At 46.1% G+C, this 24,698-nt stretch overlaps 1 protein-coding gene across 6 annotated transcripts in view; it reads left to right on the forward strand.

Annotated features, from left to right (window-relative positions):
- Positions 1-126: 126 nt before the first annotated feature.
- The window catches only part of DIP2A (disco interacting protein 2 homolog A), a 121,661-nt gene continuing 97,089 nt past the window's right edge, over positions 127-24,698 (forward strand). For 4 of the 6 annotated variants that reach the window (XM_070796442.1, XM_070796449.1, XM_070796463.1 and 1 more), the window contains exons 1-2: positions 128-471; positions 20,277-20,348. In XM_070796442.1, the coding sequence (XP_070652543.1) occupies positions 381-471; positions 20,277-20,348 (163 nt within the window). In that variant the 5' untranslated portion in view covers positions 128-380. Of the gene's footprint in view, positions 472-20,276; positions 20,349-24,698 lie in introns of all 6 variants that reach the window. The other 2 variants (XM_070796457.1, XM_070796475.1) reach the window with 1 other exon arrangement.

A 24,698-nucleotide genomic window follows, 5' to 3' on the forward strand; every position in this document is an offset into this window, starting at 1 on the left:
GCGTCTGGTGTTGCTGGGCGGGGCCAGGCGCCCACCAGGCTGGCAGCCCGCCGCACACGCGCGCTCCCCTGGCCGCTCTTCCCACCGCGCACGCGCGCTCCATGCAGGGCCGGCAGGGCTGTCGGGGGCGCGCGGGGCGGTGGCGGCGGCGGCGGCGGCAGAGGAGCTGCTTGCGCTCGTGCCCGCGCCCGTGTCTCTGTGGAGCTGCCTGGGCCGCCCCCTGCCCGCCGCCTTGGCTCGTCGAGGGCCGATGCGGGTCGCGGGGCTGAGGGGAGCGACATAGCTGTCGCCTGCGCGGCCACCTGGGCTGGGCCTGGAGCGACCCCGGCCCCGACCCCGCCCGGCGCGAGGCGGCCGGACGGCAGTCCTGCTGCGGGGCCATGGCCGAGCGCGGGTGCCCGCTGGAGGCGGTGCAGCTGCCCGCTGAGGTGCGGGAGAGCCTGGCCGAGCTGGAGCTGGAGCTGTCGGAAGGTGAGCGGCCCGGAACCCGGACCCCCGCCCGGCTCTCCTCCCAGACCCCTGCCCAGGCCCCGCCCCGCCTTAATGCGACCGGACCCCCGCCCGGCGCTCACACCCGGGACCCCGACTCCCGTCCGGCTTCCGGCGCCCGGCCGGTGGCCGCGCTTTGGGTGTGTGGCCTCAGATGTGGAAACCTGGACGGGGATGACCGCTGTGTCCGAGCGGGCTGGCCAGCCCAGGTCCGCGTGTCAGCGCGTAGAGACCGCGCCGGCTGCACGCCCGCGTGCCTCGGTTTCCCCCGCGAGACTAGGTGGTCGCCGCACCTACCTCTCGGGGATAGTTGGGAGCCTGGAATGCTGTAACAGGTGCAAAGCACTGAACACGTGGAACGAGATTGTTAGCCCCTCTTAGGGAATTTTTTAAAATTAAGAAAGATGTGCAATAAGTGTTTGTTTGTTTAAAATAGACTGAGTATTTGGGCCTCAGAGGCGTGGGTGGCGTTACCCTCTGTCTGTAACCTCCAGGCTCAGGTCCCGAATTCCGCGTGGCAGTCAGCGCAGAGTTTAGTTCTTGGCCGGGTCAGGGGACCTCGCAGCCCTTGGAGAGAAGCATCTAAATGCGTAACTGTTTTTGAAATTTAAATACATTTTCAACTTTTAGAATCCATTTTTTCCATAGGCTGAACCGAGTTTCACTTGGGGTCAGGCTAGTGAATTCTTAGGACTATCTAATAAATATGCACAGGATTGTACTAACTCAGCGAATCCTCACCAAGCTTAGGGAGGTAGGTGGTGCTGTAATCTTTGTTTTACAGGTAATACAACATTTACATGCAACTGCTTTGAATTTAACATCCAGATTTTTTAAAGTACCGTGACATGTGAGTTTTTCTTTTTTCAATGAAACTGCAATTGGCAAAGGGTGGACTTGAGAATTCTTGGTGATGAGATGCTCTTGGAAAATCTGAAAAAACTGAAATTAGGAATGTTTCTGACAGGAACTACTGGCCTGAGTTTGTTCTAGTTCTTCACCCAGGGAAAATCATATAGTTACAGTTTAGATTTTACACATTTCAAATATGTTTTTGCATAGTGCTTCTGATTTCTGCTCCACTGTGTTAGTTATTCCTTCAATTCCTTGTTTTGTGGTTGTGTGTTTGAATTCTTTCTGGGAGTTGACAGATAAGATTGAGAACTTCATAATTTGTAGGACAGAACACACGTAAAGACAGGTATTTCAACAAAAGAAACACTGCTCTATTGAATCCTTTTATCCTGTTGTCATTTTAGCCGACTGTAGAAGATGTATAGTTGCATAAAAGGTATAAGATTAAGTTTATGTGGATAGTAGCTTAAGCTGGGGAAGTGAAGACAGTGTTGAAGGGAAGGGACAGCAGAGTGTAGTGCAGCCAAGGAGACAGGAGCCCTGGCCTCTGTCCTACCCCCTACATCAGTAAAGTTTTATTTATATAAATAAAGGAAGATGTTACTAATGAAGCACAATTCTAAAGCAACCCAAACTAGTTTCAGTTTCATTATCATTTTAATATTTTTCAGGTAGAAGTACAAAGCGGGACTCTTATTTGCCCTATGTGATATTGCTCTCCTCCCCACACACTCACCCCCCACCATTTTCGAGAAAAAGTAGAATGCTGCTGTGTGCACTGCTCAGTCATGTCCGATTCTTTGCGACCCCATGGACTCTAGCCCACCAGGCTCCTCTGTCCATGGAATTTTCCAGGCAAGAATACTGAAGTGAGTTGCCATTTCCTTCTCCAGGGGATCTTCCCAACCCAGGGATTGCACCTGCATCTCTTGCATCTCCTGCATTGGCAGGTGGATTCTTTATCACTGCGCCACCTGGGAAGCCCCTAAATTAGAATAGTAATGTCAAAATTGGATGCCTTCACAGCGGTCACATTTGTCTGGATGAAGAGTTGCTTAAAACTTAGAGATGACAGTGGGTGCAGGGTGGAGGGAGGAGGAAACAACACTGAACGATGCTGAACTGCTTAAAAATGAGGATGATGGAGTGAGTAGGTGGAGCACAGGGAATCTTTGGGGCAGCAAAACGATTCTGTGTAATACAGTAATGGCAGACACAAGTCACTGTACATTTGTCAAAACCCATAGAATATACAGCACAGAGTGAACCCTAAAGTTAGCTATGGACTTTAGTTAGTAATAATTTATCAATATTATCCATCAGTTATAACATATGTACCCCATTAATACCAGTCGGGGATGTGGTGTGCACACAGAGAGGGGATATATGGGAAGCCCTTGTATTTTCAAATACTTTTTTGTAAACCTGAAAAAAAAAAGAGAAGAGAATAATGGTGTAAAGTTTATTCTTTGTTTTGGTGGCCTGCAGAGATTTAGAGAGGAAATTCCTACACAATAGGTTACATTTGTCCCACTCCTGTGTTTTCATCCTGGTTAGTAGGTCTATCCCATGGCTTTAACTTTGTTTTTTGTTTTCCTGTATTCTGCTATAGCAGGGGCTTAGCCTGGACGGAATCAAGCATAAAGCAGAAAAGCTCCATTTGTGGATGTGAGGAAGGAACTTCTTTTCACAAAGCCTTTTTTTTCTCATTAAACGTCTTTAATTTCTAAAATTTGTGATGTAATTCTTAGTTTTCAAAATGACAGCCTGACATTGCCTTCATGTCGATAAACATTTGTTGTGCTTCTTAAATAGTCTGTGGTATATGAAAGTTCTCAGTCCAAATTCCATTCACCTGGCAAAGCCCAGCCTGGTGTCTTTGTGTTGTGACCCTTCCCTCATACTTGTCCTGTTTTTTGGAGTTCTTGCCACTCTTTGTATGTGTGTGTGTGTGTGTGTTATCTGTATATATTCATTCATTCAGTGATTATCGAGTACCTGCTGGGTGCTTGGTAATGTTTTGGCTGTCAGTGGTCAGGTTTAGCTTCATTTCTCCGTTGAGCTTAAGGCTGCACAATGTTGTATTAAAGTAGTCATTACACATTACAGAGAAATGGAACAGTTTAAAGGAAACGTAGGATGGAGTGAGCCTCCCTCCTACCCCTGGCTTCTCCCCAGAGTTGGCCTCTGGTAGCCATTTCTTCTGTTTTCTTCTAGAAATAATCTGCCAGTGGTTCCCACACTGTGGTTCACACACCTCTTGGGGTCCCTAAGACCCTTCCTGGGGGCCTATGAGGGAAAACTTTTTTATAATAATATTAAGATTGTCATTTCTGTTTTCGCTGTTGTACTAATGGTGCAGAAACCTGGTGGGTAAAACTGCTGGTGTCTAGGCAGAAACTGTGAGGCAAGGGCCCCAAATCACACTGACAGCCAATATACCCTCTTCACCACCTCCCCACTGGCAGTAAAAACAATACTACTTTGACTTAGACATATCTCTTGTTGATACAGTAACAGTTAATGTTTTTCTTTTTGGCTGCACTGTGTGGGGTGGGGTTTCTTAGTTCCCCAACCAGGGATTGAACTTATGCCCCCTGCAGTGGAAACTTGAGTTCTCACCACTGGACCTCCAGGGAAGTCCCCACAGTTAACTTTCTTGCCTCTCAGCCCTGAACGCTTGGTGGAGTCTGCTCATGAGGAATGAGAGGCGCATGGGAAGCATGTTGGCTGCTCTGAGAGGCCCAGGGCCTGTGTGAGGAGTGGCAGCTGTGGCAGCTATGCAACTGCAGAACGAACTGGCCACTTTTCTCCTGGAGTGTGACTTTCGCTTGAAAACAATGAGTGGCAGACAAACTACAGTTATTCAGAATTGGGTATTTGGTGGACATTTTCTGAGAAATGAAGAACAAGTGTCAGAAATTGTGGCCGATGATAATATTTGTGTTTTCAAGGAAAAATACAAAAATTTAAAACTTCTGTCTGCTACCATGAGCATGACAGCTTCTGACATTGCCTTCACGTCGATAAACATTTGTTGTGCTTTTTAAATATTCTGTGGTATATGAAAGTTCTCAGTCCAAATTCCATTCACCTGGCAAAGCCTGGCCTGGTGTCTTTGTGTTGTGACCCTTCTCTCACACTTGTCCTGTCTTTTGGAGTTCTTGCCACTTTTTGTTTTTGTGTGTGTGTGTGTGCTTCTGAGTACTTGAAGACTTTTTTGATGGGCTCAGTGGTAACGTTAATCAATTTTTTTTTTAATATTAACCCCACCCTCACATAAGGACTGCCTTAGGCCTATAGGTGTTTTCTAGAACAATAGTTTATGTATTTATTCCTGTGTTGTTGGTTGCAGTGGATCTTTGTTGTTGGCCATGGGCCCTCTCTAAGCACGCAGGCTTCGGTAGTTGCAGCGTGTGGGCTTAGCAGTTGTGGTGCATGGGCTTAGTTGTTCCTCGGCATGCGGAATCTTCCTAGACCAGGGATCAAAGCGTGTCCTCTGCATTAGCAGGCGAATTCTTATCCACTGCGCCAGCAAGGAAGTCCAGAATGTGAGTTACTGATATTATTTGGTGAAATGTGTCAACATTTGAAAGAGTTGCATAATTTTGTGAACCAGTATTTTCCAAATGGCCAGTGCATCATGTTTCAGATCTGTGCATGGGTAAAAGACCCATTCAGAGATATACCAATGGATTGCAACATAACAGTACGATAAGTTCATTGATAAGGTTTTAGATTCTACATTGCAACTATTGTTTAAGAACCTACAGTTTGCCTAGTTTGGGTGTGGTATCAAAGAATGTCCACAATGATCTGAAAAGGCTGCTGAATACTCCTCGCTTTTCTAGCCCGTGTTTGTGTGAGGCTGATTGTGTTTCGTAGACCTTAACTGCGTATCCTGCAGGCCATTGAACTGAAGCAGATAAGGAGAATCCACTTGTTTCCGAGAGGACAGATGTTAAAGAGGCTCGTAAGAGTAAAACAACACCTGAAATCACCAAATGCTTTGGAAATTATTATTTTTTATTTATGGTAGGTTTCATGTACAGTTTTTAAAATTAATTAAATATTAAAAATTTTCTGTTTTAATTTCTAATGTGGTAAACATTGATAGCTCACAAATAAAAGCTGTTTGGGGTCCTCAATAAGTTTTAAGAGTGTGAAGGGTTCTTGAGAGCCACACCTTTGAGAACTACCAAACTATGTAATGGCAAATAGATAGGAAAACAGTGAAAGGCTTTCTTTTCTTGAGCTCCAAAATCACTGCAGCCATGAAATTAAAAGACACTTGCTCCTTGGAAGGAAAGCTATGACAAACCCAGACAGAGTATTAAAAAGCTGAGACATTACTTTGCTGACAAAGGTCCATATAATCAAAGTTGTGGTTTTTCCAGTAGTCATGTATGGATGTGAGAGTTGGACCATAAAGAAAGCTGAGCACTGAAGAACTGATGCTTTTGAAGTGTGGTATTGGAGAAGACTCTTGAGAATCCCTTGGATTGCAAGGATATCAAACCAATCCATCCTAAAGGAAATCATCCTGAATATTCATTGGAAGTACTGATGCTGAAGCTGAAGCTCCGTTATTTTGGCCACCTGATGTGAAGAGCCCACTCATTGGAAAAGACCCCGATGCTGGGAAAGGCAGGAGGAGAAGGGGATGACAGAGGATGAGATGGTTGGATGGCATCACCAACTCAACGGACATGAGTTTGAGCAAGCTCTAGGAGATGGTGAAGAACAGGGAAGCCTGGTGTGCTGCAGTCCATGGGGTTGCAAAGAGTTGGACACAACTGAGTGACTGAACAATAAGACTGTGTAATATGAAAAGCTTTTAAGGAAATACCTATTTGTCAACATGTATTTCTTCTACTTTTTATAGCATTTTTTTCCACCGTTGCCAGTATAATGCAATTTCTGTTTATATTTTTAAGGGCAATCAGATGTTTCAATTTATAAAATATATGTTCGAAAATCCTTAAAAGTTACACTTACTGACTAGCTGCTTGTATCAATATGTCCATCCTACTTTATGCAAAATCCATTATTCATGATTCAGGTATCTTCCCTTTAGAACTGTTTTTCTTGTTATAGTAAATCATCTTAATGTGTTGTCTCTTTAAAGAATTTTGATTTATAAGTTTTTAAAAGAATATCAATACTAGGATTTCCACTTTAATATCCTAAAATTTTGCACATGCTGTTCATTGCCAACTTTCTGTACCTGTTGAGTTCCTGCCTTTGTTTTAATACTTAAGTTTAAGCTTCACTTTCTTTTTGAAGCTCTGCCTTCCTCTGAGAACAGCCTGCCTGCCCCCCACCCAGAGTTAGGTGCTGGCTTTTTTGTTCCTTTTACCCTTACTGTGTCGTTCTTACAAGATTTATCACAACTTTGTATTTATTGTTTACTTGGACTTTTCTTTGCCAGTTCATAGGGAGCACTTCCAAAGGAAATTTTGGTCTGTTCATCTTCATGTCTTCAGCCCCTAGGACATTTTAGGTATTCTGTTGAATCTTTGTTGAATTAATGGAAGAATAAAGTACTTCCCTGGTGGTCTAGTGATTCAGAATCTACCTGCCAGTACAGGGGACACGGGTTCAGTTCCTGGCCTGAGAAGATCTCACGTGCTGCAGGACAGCTAAGCCCATGCACCGCAACTGTGGAAGCCCGTCTAGAGCCCAGGCTCTGCAACAGGAGAAGCCCCCGCAGGGAGGAGCCCGGGCACCACAGCTAGAGAGCGGCCCCCACTTGCCACACCTAGAGAGAGCCGGCAGGTAGCAACAAAGACCCAGCACAGCCAATAAATAAAGAAATTTTAAAAGAGTAAAACCACACATGCTATTTATTCTCAGTTTTAAATCAAGAATCCTCCGTAATTGGCTTGGATACTTAATTTTTTGGCAATTGTTTCTCAGATTCAGTGAAGCCCGGGGAGTCCTGAGCTGTGCCTCAGGGAGCCATTGAACCAGGATGGAGTGTCTGTTGCTCTGAACTCCTGGGAGGGAAAGAGTCATACTGAGATGAGCGTACTGTGAGTCTGGTCCAGCCGGGGAGGACCCGTGGTGGAGCTCCAAGACTCAAGTTTCCTCCGGCCCCACAGTGGCCATGATCCACTTGGGCCTTCCCTGCTGGACTCTGGGTCCACACTGACCCCACACTGAGGCCACGAGTCCTGCTGCAGGAGCTGGAGCTGCCTCATTCCTGGGAGGGACTTTGGCTCTAGGCCTGACACTCTTGGAGCTGCCTGGAGTCTAGGGCTTCTCCTTCCAAACCCGCCTGTCTTTCTTCTTCCTGCGCAGTCACGTCTAACAGCTCGCAGCCTCCTCTGGGCCCCTCCCCGTTTTTCCACATAAATCTTTTCACATCTGATCCTGTCACCACATCTGCTGCTTGGAGGACTTGAATTGCCTGCAGGGCCACTGGTCTAGACCCGTGTTGGGAGGGCTGTTTGTCTGCTGTTTGCTCTGAGGTCTGGCTCCTGTATCCATGACCTGCTTTTTGAGATGGCTCTTGGTACGTGGTTGTTGGTCAGCGTGTACTGAATTGAACTTTAGTTCAGTTGAACGTCTCAGGGCCCTCTCGTCCATGGCTGGCTCTTCCTTGGTGGTGCACCGCGATGATCCATGAGAGCAGGGCCGAGCCTGCTGTCCTCTCCTCTGTGTCCCGAGCTGAAGTGTCATGCAGGTCCATTGACCTGTTGCCTTTCTGTCTGTCGTAGAGGAAGGCACCATTTGCTCTGTCCATTTGCTTTCTGTTAACACCTGCTGGAGGAAGGGAGGTTGGGACTGTGGGGAGGGGACTTCAGACTGGCGGTCAGGAAATCCCTCTGGGCAGGCAGATAGTGGCGGGAGGGGCTGTGCATATGGCTGGCGGTCAGCACTCAATGCAGGTGGGTTAGCTGGGCCGTGGCTACAGAGGAAGGAGCCTGGTGAATTGTGGGGCCGGAAAGGTGAGCTATGGAAAAACACTGACCCTGGGGAGCCGTGGAGGAGGGCCATGGTCTGACAGGTACCTCGTGCAGGGTCTCTAGCCCCGCACTGAGACCAATGGAGGCAGAGGGTGAGGTGAGGAGGGGGAGTGGGGATGCCAGCCAGGCTGCTCCGCGGTTCCGCTGTGTTGGGGGGGAGTTGTGCCTGCTGCCTGTGTGGTAAATGTTTCATGTGTGGGAAAGTGCCAGGATGCTGCAGATTTGCTATTCTCGTGGTGTCATTGCCTCCCCTGTGGCTTGTGGCCTAATCTGAGCCACATATATGAGGTAAGGATCCTGTCTCCCCCTCAGCAGTGACGGCACCTGTGAGTGCCTACCGTCCTGCTCAGCACTGGGCACTCAGCCAGTGGGGAGGAAGGAGTGGGCTGTGTCAGGGTGCGCTTCAGGAGGACAGCCCAGTCTCGAGGGTCAGAGCCCTGCTCTTGCACATGGAGGGCCTCTGCAGGGTCGTTCAGGTCCCTGTCGTCCTTTGACCTTCAGCCTTACCAAGTGAGAGAAATGCACATTCAGGACTGAAGGGTTTGAGAAGAGATGGGCCTGGGGCACCAGTCTGCTGGAGGCAAGAGTCCTCCAGCGGGACCTGGATCAGAGGCTGCTGCTGCCCCTAGTCATGTGGCATGTCCACAGGGGTCAGCCTGCCTGTTGCTGCTGAACCTTCCTCTCAGTACTGGGGGCTGGGAGGGTGCTTTGTCATTTTAGTTGAAAACTACTGAAGACTTGTAATTTTGAAAACCCTTCAATTTCATCTTTTAGTATTCTTTGCCTGACACGACATGCAACATTTATTTAATACAAAAATGAACTCATGCAAAGCATTGGGTCCTTCTACTATGACACAGCCAAGGAAAGGGTGGGAAGGAAGCAGGGTGACGGGAATGGGAAGTGAGCTGCTGGTCCGTCCTTAGATGAACTCTTCCTGTAGCATTTTATTTGTAGTGAGCTTGCTTCTGAGTGAGGCTGACAGTCCTTTCAGATCAGTCCTTATGTCCTTAAATTATCTAACATTTCTGGTGTTAAACCTGTGTATTAAAAAGACTGGGAAAATATATACTATTCGGTAAAGAGAAACCTTTGTGGTCAGGGAGGGAAACACCTACACTGGTCATCTCTGTCATCTGTGGATAAAGTGTCTCCTGGATGCTCCTTGGCCCCTTCCCCTTTGCACAAAGGAAATGAATGGCCTGTGTTTTGTGAGTTCCTGGAGTCTTGGGTCAGCACCTCAGGTCATTGCTGGGGGACCATGAACCATGCAGGGGTTTCCGTACAGACTTGGTGTTGTTACTCAGTTCAGTTCAGTCGCTCAGTCGTGTCCAACTCTTTGTGACCCCATGGACTGCAGCACATCAGGCGTCCCTGTCCATCACCAGCTCCCAGAGCTTGCTCAAACTCACGTCCATCGAGTCGGTGATGCCATCCAACCATCTCATCCTCTGTCATCCCCTTCTTCTCCTGCCCTCAATCTTTCCCAGCATCACGGTCTTTTCCAATGAGTCTGCTCTTCACATCAGGTGGCCAAAATATTGGAGCTTCAGCTTCAGTATCAGTCCTTCCAATGAATATTCAGGATGATTTCCCAACGGATGGATTGGTTTGATCTCCTTGCAGTCCAAGGGATTCTCAAAAGTCTTCTCCAGCACCACAGTTCAAAAGCATCAATTCTTCAGTGCTCAGCTTTCTTTATGGTCCAATTCTCATATCCATACATGACTACTGGAAAAACCATAGCTTTGGCTAGACGGACCTTTGTTGGCAAAGTAATGCCTCTGCTTTTTAATATGCCATCTAGGTTGATCATAGCTTTTCTTCCAAGGAGAAAGTATCTTTTAATTTCATGGTGGCAGTCACCATCTGCATTGATTTTGGAGCCTCCAAAAATAAAGTCTCTCACTGTTTCCATTGTTTCCCCATCAGTTTTCCATGAATTGATGGGACTGGATGCCTGATCTTCATTTTTTGAATGTTGAATTTCAGGCCAGCTTTTTCACTCCCCTCTTTCACTTTCATCAAAAGGCTCTTCAGTTCTTCTTCGCTTTCTGCGAGAAGGATGGTGTCATTTACATATCTGAGGTTACTGATATTTCTCCTGGCAATCTTGATTCCAGCTTGTGCTTCATCCAGTCTGGCATTTTGCTTGATGTACTCTGCATGTAAGTTAAATAAGCAGGGTGACAATATACAGCCTTGACGTATTCCTTTCCCAATTTGGAACCAGTCCGTTGTTCCATGTCTGGTTCTAATTGTTGCTTCTTGATTTGCATACAGATTTCTCAGGAGGCAGGGAAGGTGATCTGGTATTCCTATCTCTTGAAGAATTTTCCACAGTTTGTTGTGATCCACACTGTCAAAGGCTTTGGCGTAGTCAATAAAGCAGTAGATGTTTTTTCTGGGATTCTCTTGCCTTTTCTATGATCCAACAGATGTTGGCAATTTGATCTCTGGTTCCTCTGCCTTTTCTAAATCCAGCTTGAACATCTGGGAAGTTCTCAGTTCACATACTGTTGAAGCCTCACCTGTAGAATTTTGAGCATTACTTTGCTGGCCTGTGAGATGAGTGCAACTTTATGTTAATTTGAACATTCTTTGGCATTGCCGTTCTTTGGGATTGGAATGAACACTGACCTTTTCCAGTCCTGTGGCCACTGCTCAGTTTTCCAAATTTGCTGGCATATTGAGTGCAGCACTTTACTTCCTTACCCAGCTGTGAGGAAAGAATAGACATCCTATTTCTTTAGTCTACACTGAGTGTCATGGTTTAAAATTTTCCTTTAGTCTACACTGACTGTCATGATATAAGATCACCATCTTGGAAAGAGAGAAGGAGCTTTTATTCCTTTTCAGACTTCAGACTTTTTCTACAGAGTCTTTGGTAAAGAACCTTTAAATTGAGAATTTGAAATGTCAGAAGGTATGCCTGTGCTTGTTGAAAACTGGCAACTGAAAAGAACACGTCCTGGTAAGCTCCTCCACGCGTGGGTTCATGTCCTTAGGTTTTGTCTGAACACGAAGGAGCCTAAGGATTAGCCTTGTTGGGAAACGGCTAGGGTTTATAGAAATAGAGATTCTGACTTCATCAAGATTAGATAATCTTGGTGTTACAGATTGAACTCTGTTCCCCAAAATTCGTATGTTGAAGCCCTAACCCTCAGTGTGACTGCATTCCTTTAGGGAGATGATTAAGGTTAAATGAAGCCATAGGGGTTCCTGATTCAGTTTCAAGAGAGAGAGACGTTGAGAGCACACACACAAGGGGGAAGACTGTGAGGACCCAGGCGGGCGGTTGCCTGCATGCGAGGAGGCCTCAGGAGGGACCAGCCCTGTGACACCTAGGTCTCAGACGTCCAGCCTCCACACCTGTTGTTCAGACCTCCCAGCCTGTGACATTTTGTTAGAGCAGCCTGAGACCCTCAGCTTGTCATCCTGTTCTCAGCAAGCTTCCGCGGACTGAACAAAAAGGCCCATGAGCTAGTGAGGCTGACAGGCTGAAAAACTGGCAGTCTTGTGAGGTGTATGCAGGGCCCCGTCAGCTCTGATCATCAGACCTGGGCCAGTAGGGCCAATGGAGGAAAGAGATTCTTCCGGCTTTGCTCTGAAGGCACGTGAGGAGGGTGAGGGAGAAGACAGCAGAATGTGCTAGACAGAGGAGGATGAGCCAGAGTCAGTGGCTGGGCTTCCAGACAGTGTCCCCCAGCAGGTGGTGGAGAAAACAGGTTGGAGGGCGGGGGCTCGCTCACGGGAGGATTTGTGCATCCCAGGAGGAGCCAGGACCAGACTCTGGAGTCCAGCCCAGCACCGAGGCAAGCGCGGGTGCCACCTGCAGCCGCTGGTGGTGTGGGTGTGAGTGACAGGCACCCTGAGGTCTGTGGGGATGTCTTGTGCTATCCAGTGTGGTAACCACAAGCCACATGTGGTGTTCAACACTCGAAATGTGGCTCGGGGGTCTGGGGAACTAAACAGTCATTTAATTTACTTCTAAGTAACAGAAGTTTACATAGGCACGTATGAGTAGTGGCTGTTGTATTGGACAGCACAGCAAAGCATATGCTCTGTAAAGGCACTCTGCTGAAAAAGAGTCATGCTCCCAAAGTATGCAGTCTTCCGCCCCTTTTCTCAATAGTGGGGAGAATATTAAAATTAGATTAGTGTGTATGTTCAGAACCCACAAAACTTTGAAGGCAGAGATAGCCAATTTTCTAATTTTTATAAAGGACTAAGGGGTGGTTATTCTTGGGTGCTTTGCTTTGTTTGTTAATAAATGATGGGGCCAGCAGGTCGTTTGTTCAGGTATTAGGAGCAGGTGAAATACTCCAGTGTGATCTCTTGCCAGTCTCTCTTTCCTGCTCTGATTTAGAGTGATTTTCTGGCAGCATGTAGAGAGTGGTTTGGGTGAGGATGACATTGGGAACAGAAAAATGGGAGAGCACACTACCATAACCCAGGGCAGGAGTTTGTGCTGGTTTGGAGGGCGGCTGAGCACTTGGGGAGAATGGGCTGGAATAGAGTCAGCAGCCGTAGTGTGGAGAGGGGGACGTTGCAGGAGGGTCTTGAGTGACTCCCGAGTTCCTGAAGTGACTGCCGGGGAGATGACGGGGTTGTTCCTCAAGATGTGTGCACAAGCAGAACACGTCTGTTCATACCTGTTGAGTGTGCGGCGTCTTGGGGAGATCCGTGCATTTGACATGTAGGACTGCATTTCTAGAAAGGGCTGGTCTGACAGTAGAAACTTGGAAGCCATCAATACAACTGTCATAATTGAAACAAAGACAGTTGCTGCCTCTGGAGAACTGAATAATACAAAGAAGGCCTCTGACAAACCCTCCAGCAACCCAGACCCCAAAGGGAAAGGCAGCAAGGGGAGGCCGCAGGGAGACCAAAGAGGGCACTGCCACAGGGGCAGATGCAGGAGCACGTGTGGGCGTCTGTGCAGCTGAGGCAGGAGAGGCTTTCCAGACGAGGGCATTTATTCAGGGGCATAGCCCAAGTCAGTATCCATGGCCAGTCATCAGGTAAAGAAGACTCTCCTTCCCCACATCTCACTGAAATGGTGGCAGTGTTAAAAATTAAAAAGCCGTTCACAGCAGTCTAGACTCTGGGAAGTCAAAAAGGTCAGTCAGCAGGGTGCTGTCTGTGTGGGGATGGCAGGAGTGAGGCGGGCGAGTCAGCGCCGGGAGGAGCAGGAGTGTTGGGGAGGGCGGTGTGCGTCCACTCTCCCACTGGCCTCCAGAGTCCACTGAGAGGGAGGGGTGCTTGGAGGGCGACCGGCCCCCCCGCCCTCCGCCTGAGCAGAGCAGCTGATCCTTGGAAAGTTCACGGGAGGGAAGCTATGCAGCTGGGAAATGCTGGAGGGAATTCTTTCAGCTGTAAGAGGCTTCGCGGTTGGGTCATGAGGGTTGAGTGTGAATCATCCCCTAGTCTGCTTTCATCTCACCAGGTGGTATGTAGAAGAACCTGCACCCGGGTGCTCACAGGGGCTCTTTTGAAAGCAGCAAGACAGATGTCTTTCAGTAGTTGAATAGATAAATGAACTGGTACACTGAGACAATGGAATATTATAGAATATTTAGAACTGGAAAGAAGTGAGTTACCAAGCCAAGCAAGACAGGGAACAGTCTTAAATGCCTGTTACTCAGTGAAAGAAATCAGTCTGAAAAGGCTACGGATTCCACCTATTCTGGAAAACTATGGAGACAGTAAGAAGACCAGTGGCCGCCAGGGGTTCACAAGCTGGGAAGAGGGATGAGTAGGCAGAGCACAGAGGATTCTTAGGGCAGTGAAATACCCTGTGTGATAGCTTAATGATTGCTATATGTCATCATGCGTTTGTCCAAGCGCATGGGATGCATGACAAGAGGGAGGGCTTTGGAAGTTGAGGCTTCCGTGTCAGGGCCGGCTCATTACCTGTAACAAACACACCATCAGGTGGCGGATGTTGATGATGGGGAGGCTGTGCGTGTGGCGGTAGAGGGTGTATGGGAGCCCTCTGAACCTTGCCTTCAGTTTTGCTTGTAACCCTTAAACTGCTGTAGAAAAAGTAAAATAAAGCAAAAGAAGAAAGAAAAACCCTGGGAATTAAATCTATAAGCCCAGATGGTTTCACTGACAAATTTTATCAAACATTTAAAACAGAAATAACACCAATTTTATGTAGTCTCGCTCATATATTTTTTAACTTTTAATTTTGGAATAATTTTAATCTCAGAAGAAGTTATAAAAATAGTACATAGAAGTCATTCCGTTTCCTACAATAACATATAACCATAGTATGTTATCAAACCAGCTTCCATATATTCTTAATTACAAAACATTGCATGATTTCATTCTGTTTCCTGCAATAACATATAACCATAGTATGTTATCAAACCAGCTTCCATATATTCTTAATTACAAAAGATTGTATGATTATTGTGCCAAAAGATTTAACAAGTTCAGAAGTGAAGTAAAAGATGAAATCTCTCTAATACCTACCCCAAGGCAAATAAATCATTCTCCAGGAGTAACACTACTAATAATGTATCGGGTACCCTCCAGACATTTTCTGCACACACAAAAATATATCTACCTACATGCCTGCGAATAGACTTCCCTGATAGTTCAGTTGGTAAAGAATCCGCCTGCAAAGCAGGAGACCTGGGTTCGATCCCTGGGTTGGGAAGATCTCCTGGAGAAGGAAAAGGCTACCCACTCCAGTACTGTGTCCTGGAAAATTCCATGGACTGTATGGTCCATGGGGTTGCAAAGAGTTGGACACAACTGAGCAACTTTCAGCAGAATCACATCGTTTTTTGCATACACACTGTTTCTCAGCGTGCTGCGTTTACTTGGCAGGATGTCACGGGTCTCCTGTGAGTGGTTCCCCTCCCTGTCCCGCAGGCACTGGGCATCTTTAGTACCAGCAGTGTTCTGTAGTAGTGTTGTGGGGCTGCAGACTCACTTCTTCCTGCTTGGTTTTGTGGACAGGCTGTCTCACATTACTTTTGTGTGTAATGTCTGTTGCCTGGCCTTCCTTGTTTCTGTGACCTTAAGGAGTTGTTGAGTGTTTTCCAGAATAGGTTTTTAGAAACTGTGTTGCCGAGTTAGAGACTTGATATCATTTGAGATTTTGCCTTTGTAATTCATTTGGTTTGCAGCCTGGAGGTCAGCCTGCGCCACACCTTGTACCCAGTGTGTGGGGTAGTGAGACAGCTGCCCGCAGACTGCCAGGGAAGAACCTTCTGTGGACATCCTGGCATGTTTCCAGAGCCGCTTGGGCCTGAGTGGCCAGCCAGGGGAGACTCCTCTGCTGTGTCTGGGCCTTCCTCTGGCCTGTGGGCAGGTCACCTGATCTGTGCAATGGGTCGGGGAGCATACTCTGCTGTTGTCTCTCTATTGTTCACCGTACCTGGGGTCAGGGACCTTGGATGTGAGTCCTTTACTGGCTCATTAATTTTGTCTGGAGTCTGTCTTGGATCCCATGTTGCATTCAGAGGCATGTTGGGTTGATGGTCTATGTTGAATACTTGAAAACATGTAGCTGGTCACATGTGAAAACATGTAGCTGGTTCTATTCAGTTGGTCTGGAGAACTTTCAGGAAACCATGAGCACCAAACTGGGAGTTAGCATGTTTCCTTCCTGAATGCCCCTTGCTGCCTTCACCACACGAGCACGCATTTGAAATGGGAGCATAGGAAGAAACTGTTTCTAGGAAATGAATACTTAATCTTAAAATATCACGAGATTGGAATTGACATATACACATTATTATATACAGAAAAAGCAAGGGAATCCCAAAATACATCTACTTCTGCTTCATTGACTACACTAAAGCCTTTGACTGTGTGAATCACAACAAACTATGGAAAATTCTTCAAGAGATAGAAATAACAGACAACCTTACCTGTCTGCTGAGAAATCTGTATGCAGAACAAGAAGCAACAGTTAGACCCAGACATGAAACAATGGACTGGTTCCAGATTGGGAAAGGAGTACCTCAAGGCAGTATATTGTCACCCTGATTGTTTAACTTATATGCAAGTACCTCATGCAAAATACTGGGCTGGATGACTCAAGCTGGAATCAAGATTGCTGGGAGAAATATCATAACCTCAGATATGCAGATGATACCACTCTAATGGCAGACAGTGAAGAGCAACTAAAGAGCCTCTTGATGAGGGTGAAAGAGAAGAGTGAAAAACCTGTCTTAAAACTCAACATTCAGAAAACGAAGATCATGGAATCTGGCCCCATCACTTCATGGCAAATAGAAGGGGAAAAAGTGGAAGCAGTGACAAACTTTATTTTCTGGTCTGACTGATGGTGACTGCAGCCATGAACCTTGGAAGGAAAGCTGTGCCCAACCTACACAGTGTAACCTGCGTAGAGACATCACCTTGCTGACAAAGGTCTGTCTAGTCAAAGCTGTGTTTTTCCCAGTAGTCATGTATGGATATGAGAATTGGATCATAAAGAAGGCTGAGCGCCAAAGAATTGATGCTTTCAAATTGTGGTGCTAGGGAAGACTCTTGAGAGTCCCTTGGACAGCAAGGAAATCAAACCAGTCCATCCTAAAGGAAATCAACCCTGAATATTCATTGGAAGGACTGATGCCGAAACTTCAATACTTTGGCTACTTGATGTGAAGAGCTGACTCATTGGAAAAGACCCTGATGCTGGGAAAGATTGAGGGCAGGAGGAGAAGGGGGTGACAGAAGATGAGATGGTTGGATGGCATCACTCATTCGATGGACATGAGTTTGAGCAAGCTCCAGGAGATGGTGAAGGACAGGGGAAGCCTGGTGTGCTGCAGTTTCTGGGGTCACAAAGAGCCAGACAGGACTGAGTGACTGAACAGCAACAACGATACATAAAATAGATTAATAAGGACCTACTGTATAGCATAGGGAATTCTACTTAATATTTGTAATGACCTACCTAACATGAGAAGTGAAAGTGATAGTTACTCAGCTGTGTCTGACTCTTTGCAATACCATGGACTATATAGCCTGCCAGGCTCCTCTGTCCATGGAATTTTTCAGGCAAGAATACTGGAGTGGGTAGCCATTCCGTTTTAGAGAGATCTTTCCTACCCAGAGGTCAAAGACCCAAAGTCTCCTGCATTGCAGGCAGATTCTTTACTGTCTGAGCCACAAGGGAAGCCACCTATATGAAAATAGAATCTAAAAAAGAGTGATATGTGTGTGTGTGTGTATATATAAATATATATATAAAACTGATTCACTTTGCTATACAGCGGAAACTAACATAACATTGTCAATCAACTATACTCCAATAAAATTTAACAAAGAAATTGAAAAAAATCTTGTAAAACCAAATGCTCTGCTTGTAAATAGGGATTTATCCTTTTTAGTTTAGTGTTGCAATATTGTTTTCATTTAAATTTGTCTCTATATAGTTTCATATATTCTAGAGGAAACAATTATTTTTAGTGGATATTGTTTAAAAAAACACATGTGCTTTGAATTTGTTAAGAAGTTGGAAGTCAATATACAAAACCATACACTCACATTCTGGATCCAGTCGGGATCTGTAAGTGTCCAGTCAGGGTGGAATGAGGGGGACGCAGCCTGTGGGCCACTGTGGTCAGCTGTGGGTCAGGTGTGTTCATTGTAGCAGAGATTGAAAGTGAAAGTGATGTCGCTCAATTGTGTCTGACTCTTTGCAACTCCATGAACTGTAGCCTACCAGGATCCTCCGTCCATAGGATTTTCCAGGCAAGAGTACTGGAGTAGGTTGCCATTTCCTTCTCCAGGGGATCCTCCCAACCCAGGGATCAAACCCGGGTCTCCTGAATTGTAGGCAGACACTTTACTATCTGAGCCAGCAGAGACTGGATGATAATAAAAATGAAGTGCTTAGCTATTTACAGTAGTTAGAACATGGAATCAACTTAGATGTCCATTGACAGTTGAATGGATAAAGAAGTTGTGGTACATATACACAATGGAATATTACTTGGCCATAAAAAGGAACACATTTGAGTCTGTTCTAATGAGGTGGATGAACCTAGAGACTATTATACTGAGTGAAGTAAGTCAGAAAGAGAAAGATAAATATCATATACTAATGTGTATATATGGAATCTAGCAAGATGGTACCAAAGAATTTATTTGCAGGGCAGCAGTAGAGAAACAGACAATAGAGAACAGACTTACAGACCCAGGGAGAGGGGAGGAGAGGGTGAGATGTATGGAGAGAGTCACATGGAAACTTACATTACCATATGTAAAAGAGATAGCCAATGGAGATTTGCTGTTTGTCCCAGGGAACTCAGACAGGGGCTCTGTATCAACCTAGAGGGGTGGGATGGGGAGGAAGATCAGAGGGAGGTTCAAGAGGAAGGGGAGATATGTATACCTATTGTTGATTCATGTTGAAGTTTGACAGGAAACAACAAAATTCTGTAAAGCAATTATCCTCCAGTTTAAAAATAAATTTAAAAAATGAAGTGTTTAATGGAGAAAATTGGCAGTAGAGTGAGACTTATATGATATTGTTATCATATAACAATATATGATATAACAATATCATATTTTATATGATATTGTTCAGGTAAAGTAAAAATACCTGGACTTTAAAGCGGCACATGGTCTACAGAACATGTTCAAATTAAAAGGCACTCCAAGCATTAGAGGCGTTTCCTGTGGGGTTGTTGGGAGTGTAAGGTGAAGGTGGGTGATGACTCACAGGATGGAGGTGGGGAGGGGCCTCACTGTGTGATCCGTGGTCAAAGCAGCGGCTCTGTTTTGAGCCCAGGGCCGGACCAGTGACTCCCTGACCTTGGGCTCATCTTCTGTGGGTGGTGGGCTAATGTTCTCCCAGAGGGTTTCAGGGAGGCTTAATGTACGAGTCAGACATTCAGAAGTGCTGGTCCTTTGATGGCTGAGGAAGTACTTGGTGAAGTGCTGGGTGCATGATGGCAGGCTGCCCTCTGACTCCCAGAAGCCTCCTCGACTGGCTGGCTTGTTTGGGGTGAGTGGATGGTGGGGGTAATGAGGGACAGGGAGGGGATGCCGGGAGGGCTTGCAGAACACTTGACGCTCTCTGCTGAAAACAGTTCACTTGAAGAACAAGATACTGGTAGACATTGTAACGTGTTTCTGGTCAAAAACACACAGAATCCACCCTGAGTGCTTGAGTTGTCCAGGAAATCAGCTGGCGTGCTTAGATGAGAAGCATTTCCCTGCAGACACGTTTCCTGCCTTGTTCCTGGGTAGGTTAGTTCTTTTTTAGGCTGTTCTTCTTTATGATAATTTATTAGAACCTGAGTCCTGGCCTAGGGATGCCCTGTGGCCTGCGAGGGTTGCTTTCTGTAGGTCCTCACACCAAGACTCCACAGCTCAAATTTGCGCAGTCACGTGGGCATCCAGTGAAATGCACATCGGGTTGTCATTCTGGGGTGTGGCCTCAGAGTCTATAGTTCCAACATGCTCCCCCGAGGTGCTGATCTCAGATTTCGGATATTGAAGTGTTTACATACTGTTGGACTCAGCCTTCCTGGGGTGTAGTTCTGTGAGCTTGGGACCGACTTGTCGTCATAGAACGAGCACCACGATCACAGCGTGGACCAGCTTCACCCCCCGAAGGATTCCCTCGTGCCACTCTGGTCAGTCCTCCCTAAGCCCCTCCCGTGGCAGCAGTCTGCCGCTGCCTGTAACAGTGTCTTTTCCAGGTGTCATGTGACCGGAACCATTCCGCTGGGAACCTTTGGAGCCTGGCTTCTGTCACTTAGCTGTATGCCCGTAAGGCCCACCCAGACTACTGTCTGCCAGCAGTTTGCTCCTTCTTACTGCTGAGTAGCACTGCCTGTGGGGACACCTCATCCTTTCTTTAGTCACCAGTTGAAGGACCTAAGTGTTTCCAGTTTTTCCATTATGAATGAACTTTTAATTAAAAATTTTGGGAGACTTTAGAAGAAATGTGATTCTATTTTTCTATTGTTGTTTTAGGTGACATCACTCAAAAAGGATATGAAAAGAAAAGGGCAAAGCTGCTTGCACGCTGCGTACCCCTCATTCAAGGTGAGGTTAACATAGGTCTTACAAAACTGATTTAAAAATTGGTATTAGAGTTTGACTTCGGTAGTTTCATATTTTATTAATAAGGGCTGGGAAAATAATGTGTCTAATATTAAATTATAAAATCCAAAGTCATAGATTAAAGTTTATATCTCTGGTTTGGTATAGATTTCATCCCCAAATAGGATTTATGTTATTTTTATTATCATAGACCATGATTATTTTTATGATTTTAGTAAAGAACATTTCCTTACTTTGGTTTGGAACACATATTATAAAGATGTGAGTTCTCCCACTTTATTATTGATCTTCAGAGTCAGCACCTTCAGTGTTTTGGCACAGTTTTTGGGGGTGGAATTTAAGAAGCTGATTTTAAAATATATGTAGAAGTTTGAGACTTCCATGGCAGTCCAGTGGTTAAGACTCCATGCTTCCACTGCAGGGGGCACAGGTTCCATCCCTGGTCAGGGAATTAAGATCCCACATGGCTTGTGCAGCAAGGCAAAAAAAAGAAGTTAAGTATTTTATATATAAATTTAAAGGGCTAAGGGATTCAAAATAATGATAAAAAGGAAGAATGAGATTGGAGGATTTGCTGGTTATGATATGAGGAGTTAATAGCAAGCTGTCATTAAGACAGCCTGGTTTCACACAAGGGTAGATAGCTCTATTCACAAACAGAACATGGACCCAGACAGACATGTGTGGCTGTGGGGACCAGGTTTATGGTGGGGTTGGTGTTGCAGCTCACGATGCCGGCACAGTTCCCTAAGACACAGAAACCAAATATGAAGGGCTTTAGTGAGAAAGGCAAAAATTATAGCACCTTTGGAAGACTGTGTATGAAAACTGTCACCATCTCTAGACAGAAGGAAGGATTTCTCAAGTCCCTGAAGGTACCAAAAAGCAGCAACTGAAAAGGAAAAGATTGGTAAAGTAGAGTGTGTTAAAATTAAGAATCATGTTTTATCAGAAGTTCCCATAAAGAGATTAAAGACAAGCCACAGTATAGGAGAAGATGATCGTAACATACATAAGAGAAAAAGGGCTCGAGTCCAGAGCCGGTGAAGTCGAAGCATCCAGGAGACCTTTTGCCAGAGTGGGAGTGGTCTGCAGCCCCATTGTCCAGTCCACGGAGCACCTCCCACGTATGGCTTCTGAGCACTTGAGGTGTGGTCGCATGACTAAGACACTGCATTTTTTAAATTTAATTTTGATTAATTTAAACTTTATAAAGAGCCAGAAAGTTCCCCCGTGTGATTTTTTTTAAAAAGCCCAGTAGGAAAATGGGCTAAAGACTTGCATAAATATTTTACCAGAGGAAACCCTAATTGTTAGCAGGCAAACGAGAAGCCCGCTGGGCTGCTCACAAGGCCGTCTGTCGCAGGCCAGTGCCCAGGCAGCACCCCAGACAAACGGCAGGACCCCATCCTCGCTCAGGTGCTGTTGTTTTATACGTTGAAAGCTGGGTGACTGCTCACTTGGCTATTGGAATTAGTAACCGTCTTGGTTTGAATAGAAGACAAATATGTAAGAATCAATGGCTTTTCTCTGGCAATATTTCTGTTACTAAAACAGCTCACATTCATAATGGCAAAAAAACTGTCGAATGTTTTTAATACATTTAGCAAGAAACCCACAGGATCTATGTTAGGATCATACAATCTATTTGAAAAAAGTAACCAGGATCCTAAAATATGAAGAAATATACCAATATCTTAGATGCAAAAATTTAATATTATAAAAATTCAGTTCAGTTCAGTCGCTCAGTTGTGTCCGACTCTCTGCAACCCCGTGAATCGCAGCACGCCAGGCCTCCCTATCCCATCACCAACTCCCGGAGTTCACTCAGACTCATGTCCGTCTAGTCGGTGATGCCATCCAGCCATCTCATCCTCTGTCGTCCCCTTCTCCTCCTGCCCCCAATCCCTCCCAGCATCAGAGTCTTTTCCAATGAGTCAACTCTTCGCATGAGGTGGCCAAAGTACTGGAGTTTCAGCTTTAGCATCAGTCCTTCCAATGAACACCCAGGACTGATCTCCTTCAGAATGGACTGGTTGGATCTCCTTGCAGTCCAAGGGACTCTCAAGAGTCTTCTCCAACACCACAGTTCAAAAGCATCAATTCTTTGGCGCTCAGCTTTCTTCATAGTCCAACTCTCACATCCATACATGAGTAGTTTCTAAATTAATATGTGACAAAAATAATCCAGTCTGAATAGCAGTTGTTGATTTTTTTTTTTCCCCCAAATCTGGCATTGGAAATAACTCACTTGGAGGAGAAAAGTTCTGAGAGTAGCTAGTACATTGTTGAGGAGGAATAGCAGGGAGAAAGGCTTGGCCTTCAAGGTGTTAAACCTGGTCACGTGCACTTGGCAGTCCCAACCACAGGGTGTTGGTAGACACGTGGACAACTGAACAGTGTATGGGGAGGGCGTCTAGAAACGACTCAGAATTCAAAGAAGGGAAGGTGTATGTAACTGGTGCCATGCCTGTGGAGGCAGCAGTGGGACCCCCTTTCCTCTGCAGCATAACTGAACGTAAACTTCAGGAGTAAAACTCTAAGTATGTTTGTAATTACAGAATACTATAAAGTTCAGGAGAATATTGAATAATGTTTGCGTGATGACAAGATGAGAGACCTGAGGGGAAAAAAAAAGGTTATGATTGTCTCTCTAGAAATGAAGCACTGCAGAGTGACTGAGCTGCGGCCGGCTGGCCATGGCCTGGGGGCATGTCCAGCGTAGGGTGGGGCCTCTAGCTGACCAGGGCTCCCTGCAGGTCCTTTGGGGGCTCCTTGCATGCATACATGCTCACTCAGTCATGTCTGACTTTTTGCAACCCTGTGAACTGTAGTCTGCCAGGCTCCTCTGTCCATGAGATTTTCTAGGCAAGAATACTGGAGTGGGTTGCCATTTCATTCACCAGTGGATCTTCCTGACCCAGGGATTGAACCCACATCTCCTGCATTACAGGCAGGTTCTTTACCACTGAGCCACCTGGGAAGCCCTATGGGGGCTCCTTAGCTGGATAGAATTAATAGAATTCAAATAAAAGGACGTATGGATGAGCAGTAAACATTAACGTATGTTCAACCTCACTAGTTATGCTGCTGCTGCTAAGTCTCTTCAGTCGTATCCGACTCTGTGCGACCCCAGAGATGGCAGCCCACCAGGCGCCCCCCCCGTCCCTGGGATTCTCCAGGCAAGAACACTGGAGTGGGTTGCCATTTCCTTCTCCAATGCATGAAAGTGAAAAGTGAAAGGGAAGTCGCTCAGTCATGTCTAACTCCTAGCGACCCCATGGACTGCAGCCTAACAGGCTCCTCTGTCCATGGGATTTTCCAGGCAAGAGTACTGGAGTGGGGTGCCATTGCCTTGGGAATGCAAATTAGGGAACCATTCTCCTGTCAGATTGGCAAGATTCTAAAATTTGTAACATGCAGTGCTGACAGAGACATGGGGAAATGGCACCCTGTGGGAATGCGAATGCTGTGGCCTGAGAAGTTCTCTCTTGATACCTGTTAAGACTAAAAATATACCTACTCTTTCATCCAGTGGTTTCCCATTGGGCTTTATATCTTTCTTAAATAAATTAATCGATCTCAATAAAAGCACTGTATTTTGGAATAAAAATGCAAGGATGTCCCTATATTTACACATCACTTTGCAAGCATACCTGTTTATAGTGCATAATGCTTAGGATTCTGTGTTCTCCATTATGGATTTTAGGGAAATTTGTTCCAGTCAGTCCAAGAAACAAAAAGCCAGAAGCAGTGCTGATCAGTATTGCTGCATGTTGCATACATGTATGTGTGTATATGTTCAGTTTTGAAGAGCTAACGAACACTCCAAACCTGGTACATAAACATCAGCAATGGCAGCATTCTGCGCCCACATCTGGAGGTCGGCCAGTCTTGGGGGCAGCTCCTTCTTGTCTGCAGAGCCAGAGCTGGTGTCCCAGGGGCTCCTCAGTCACAGAGGCGCCTGGAGGCTCAGGCAGCGGAGTGAGGGCCCCCACGTCTCCTGTCCCCTCTGTCCTCTCTGTGTGTCATCCTAGGGAGCTGGGGTCAGGTGGCCTTTTCAGGAGCAGTGTCAGTGGTAATGACCCCCTGAGGCCCAGGTGGGGCAGTTCAGATCAGGTCAGCCACTCAGTCGTGTCTGACTCTTTGCGACCCCATGGATTGCAGCACGCCAGGCTTCCCATCCATCACCAACTCCCAGAGCTTGCTCAAACTCATGGCCATTGAGTCAGTGATGCCATCCAACCATCTCATCCTCTGTTGTCCCCTTCTCCTGCCATCAATCTTTCCCAGCATCAGGGTCTCTTCTGATGAGTTTGCTCTTCGCATTAG

This window comes from Bos indicus, chromosome 1 (assembly GCF_029378745.1).
Source record: "Bos indicus isolate NIAB-ARS_2022 breed Sahiwal x Tharparkar chromosome 1, NIAB-ARS_B.indTharparkar_mat_pri_1.0, whole genome shotgun sequence".
NCBI classification, from domain to species: domain Eukaryota; kingdom Metazoa; phylum Chordata; class Mammalia; order Artiodactyla; family Bovidae; genus Bos; species Bos indicus.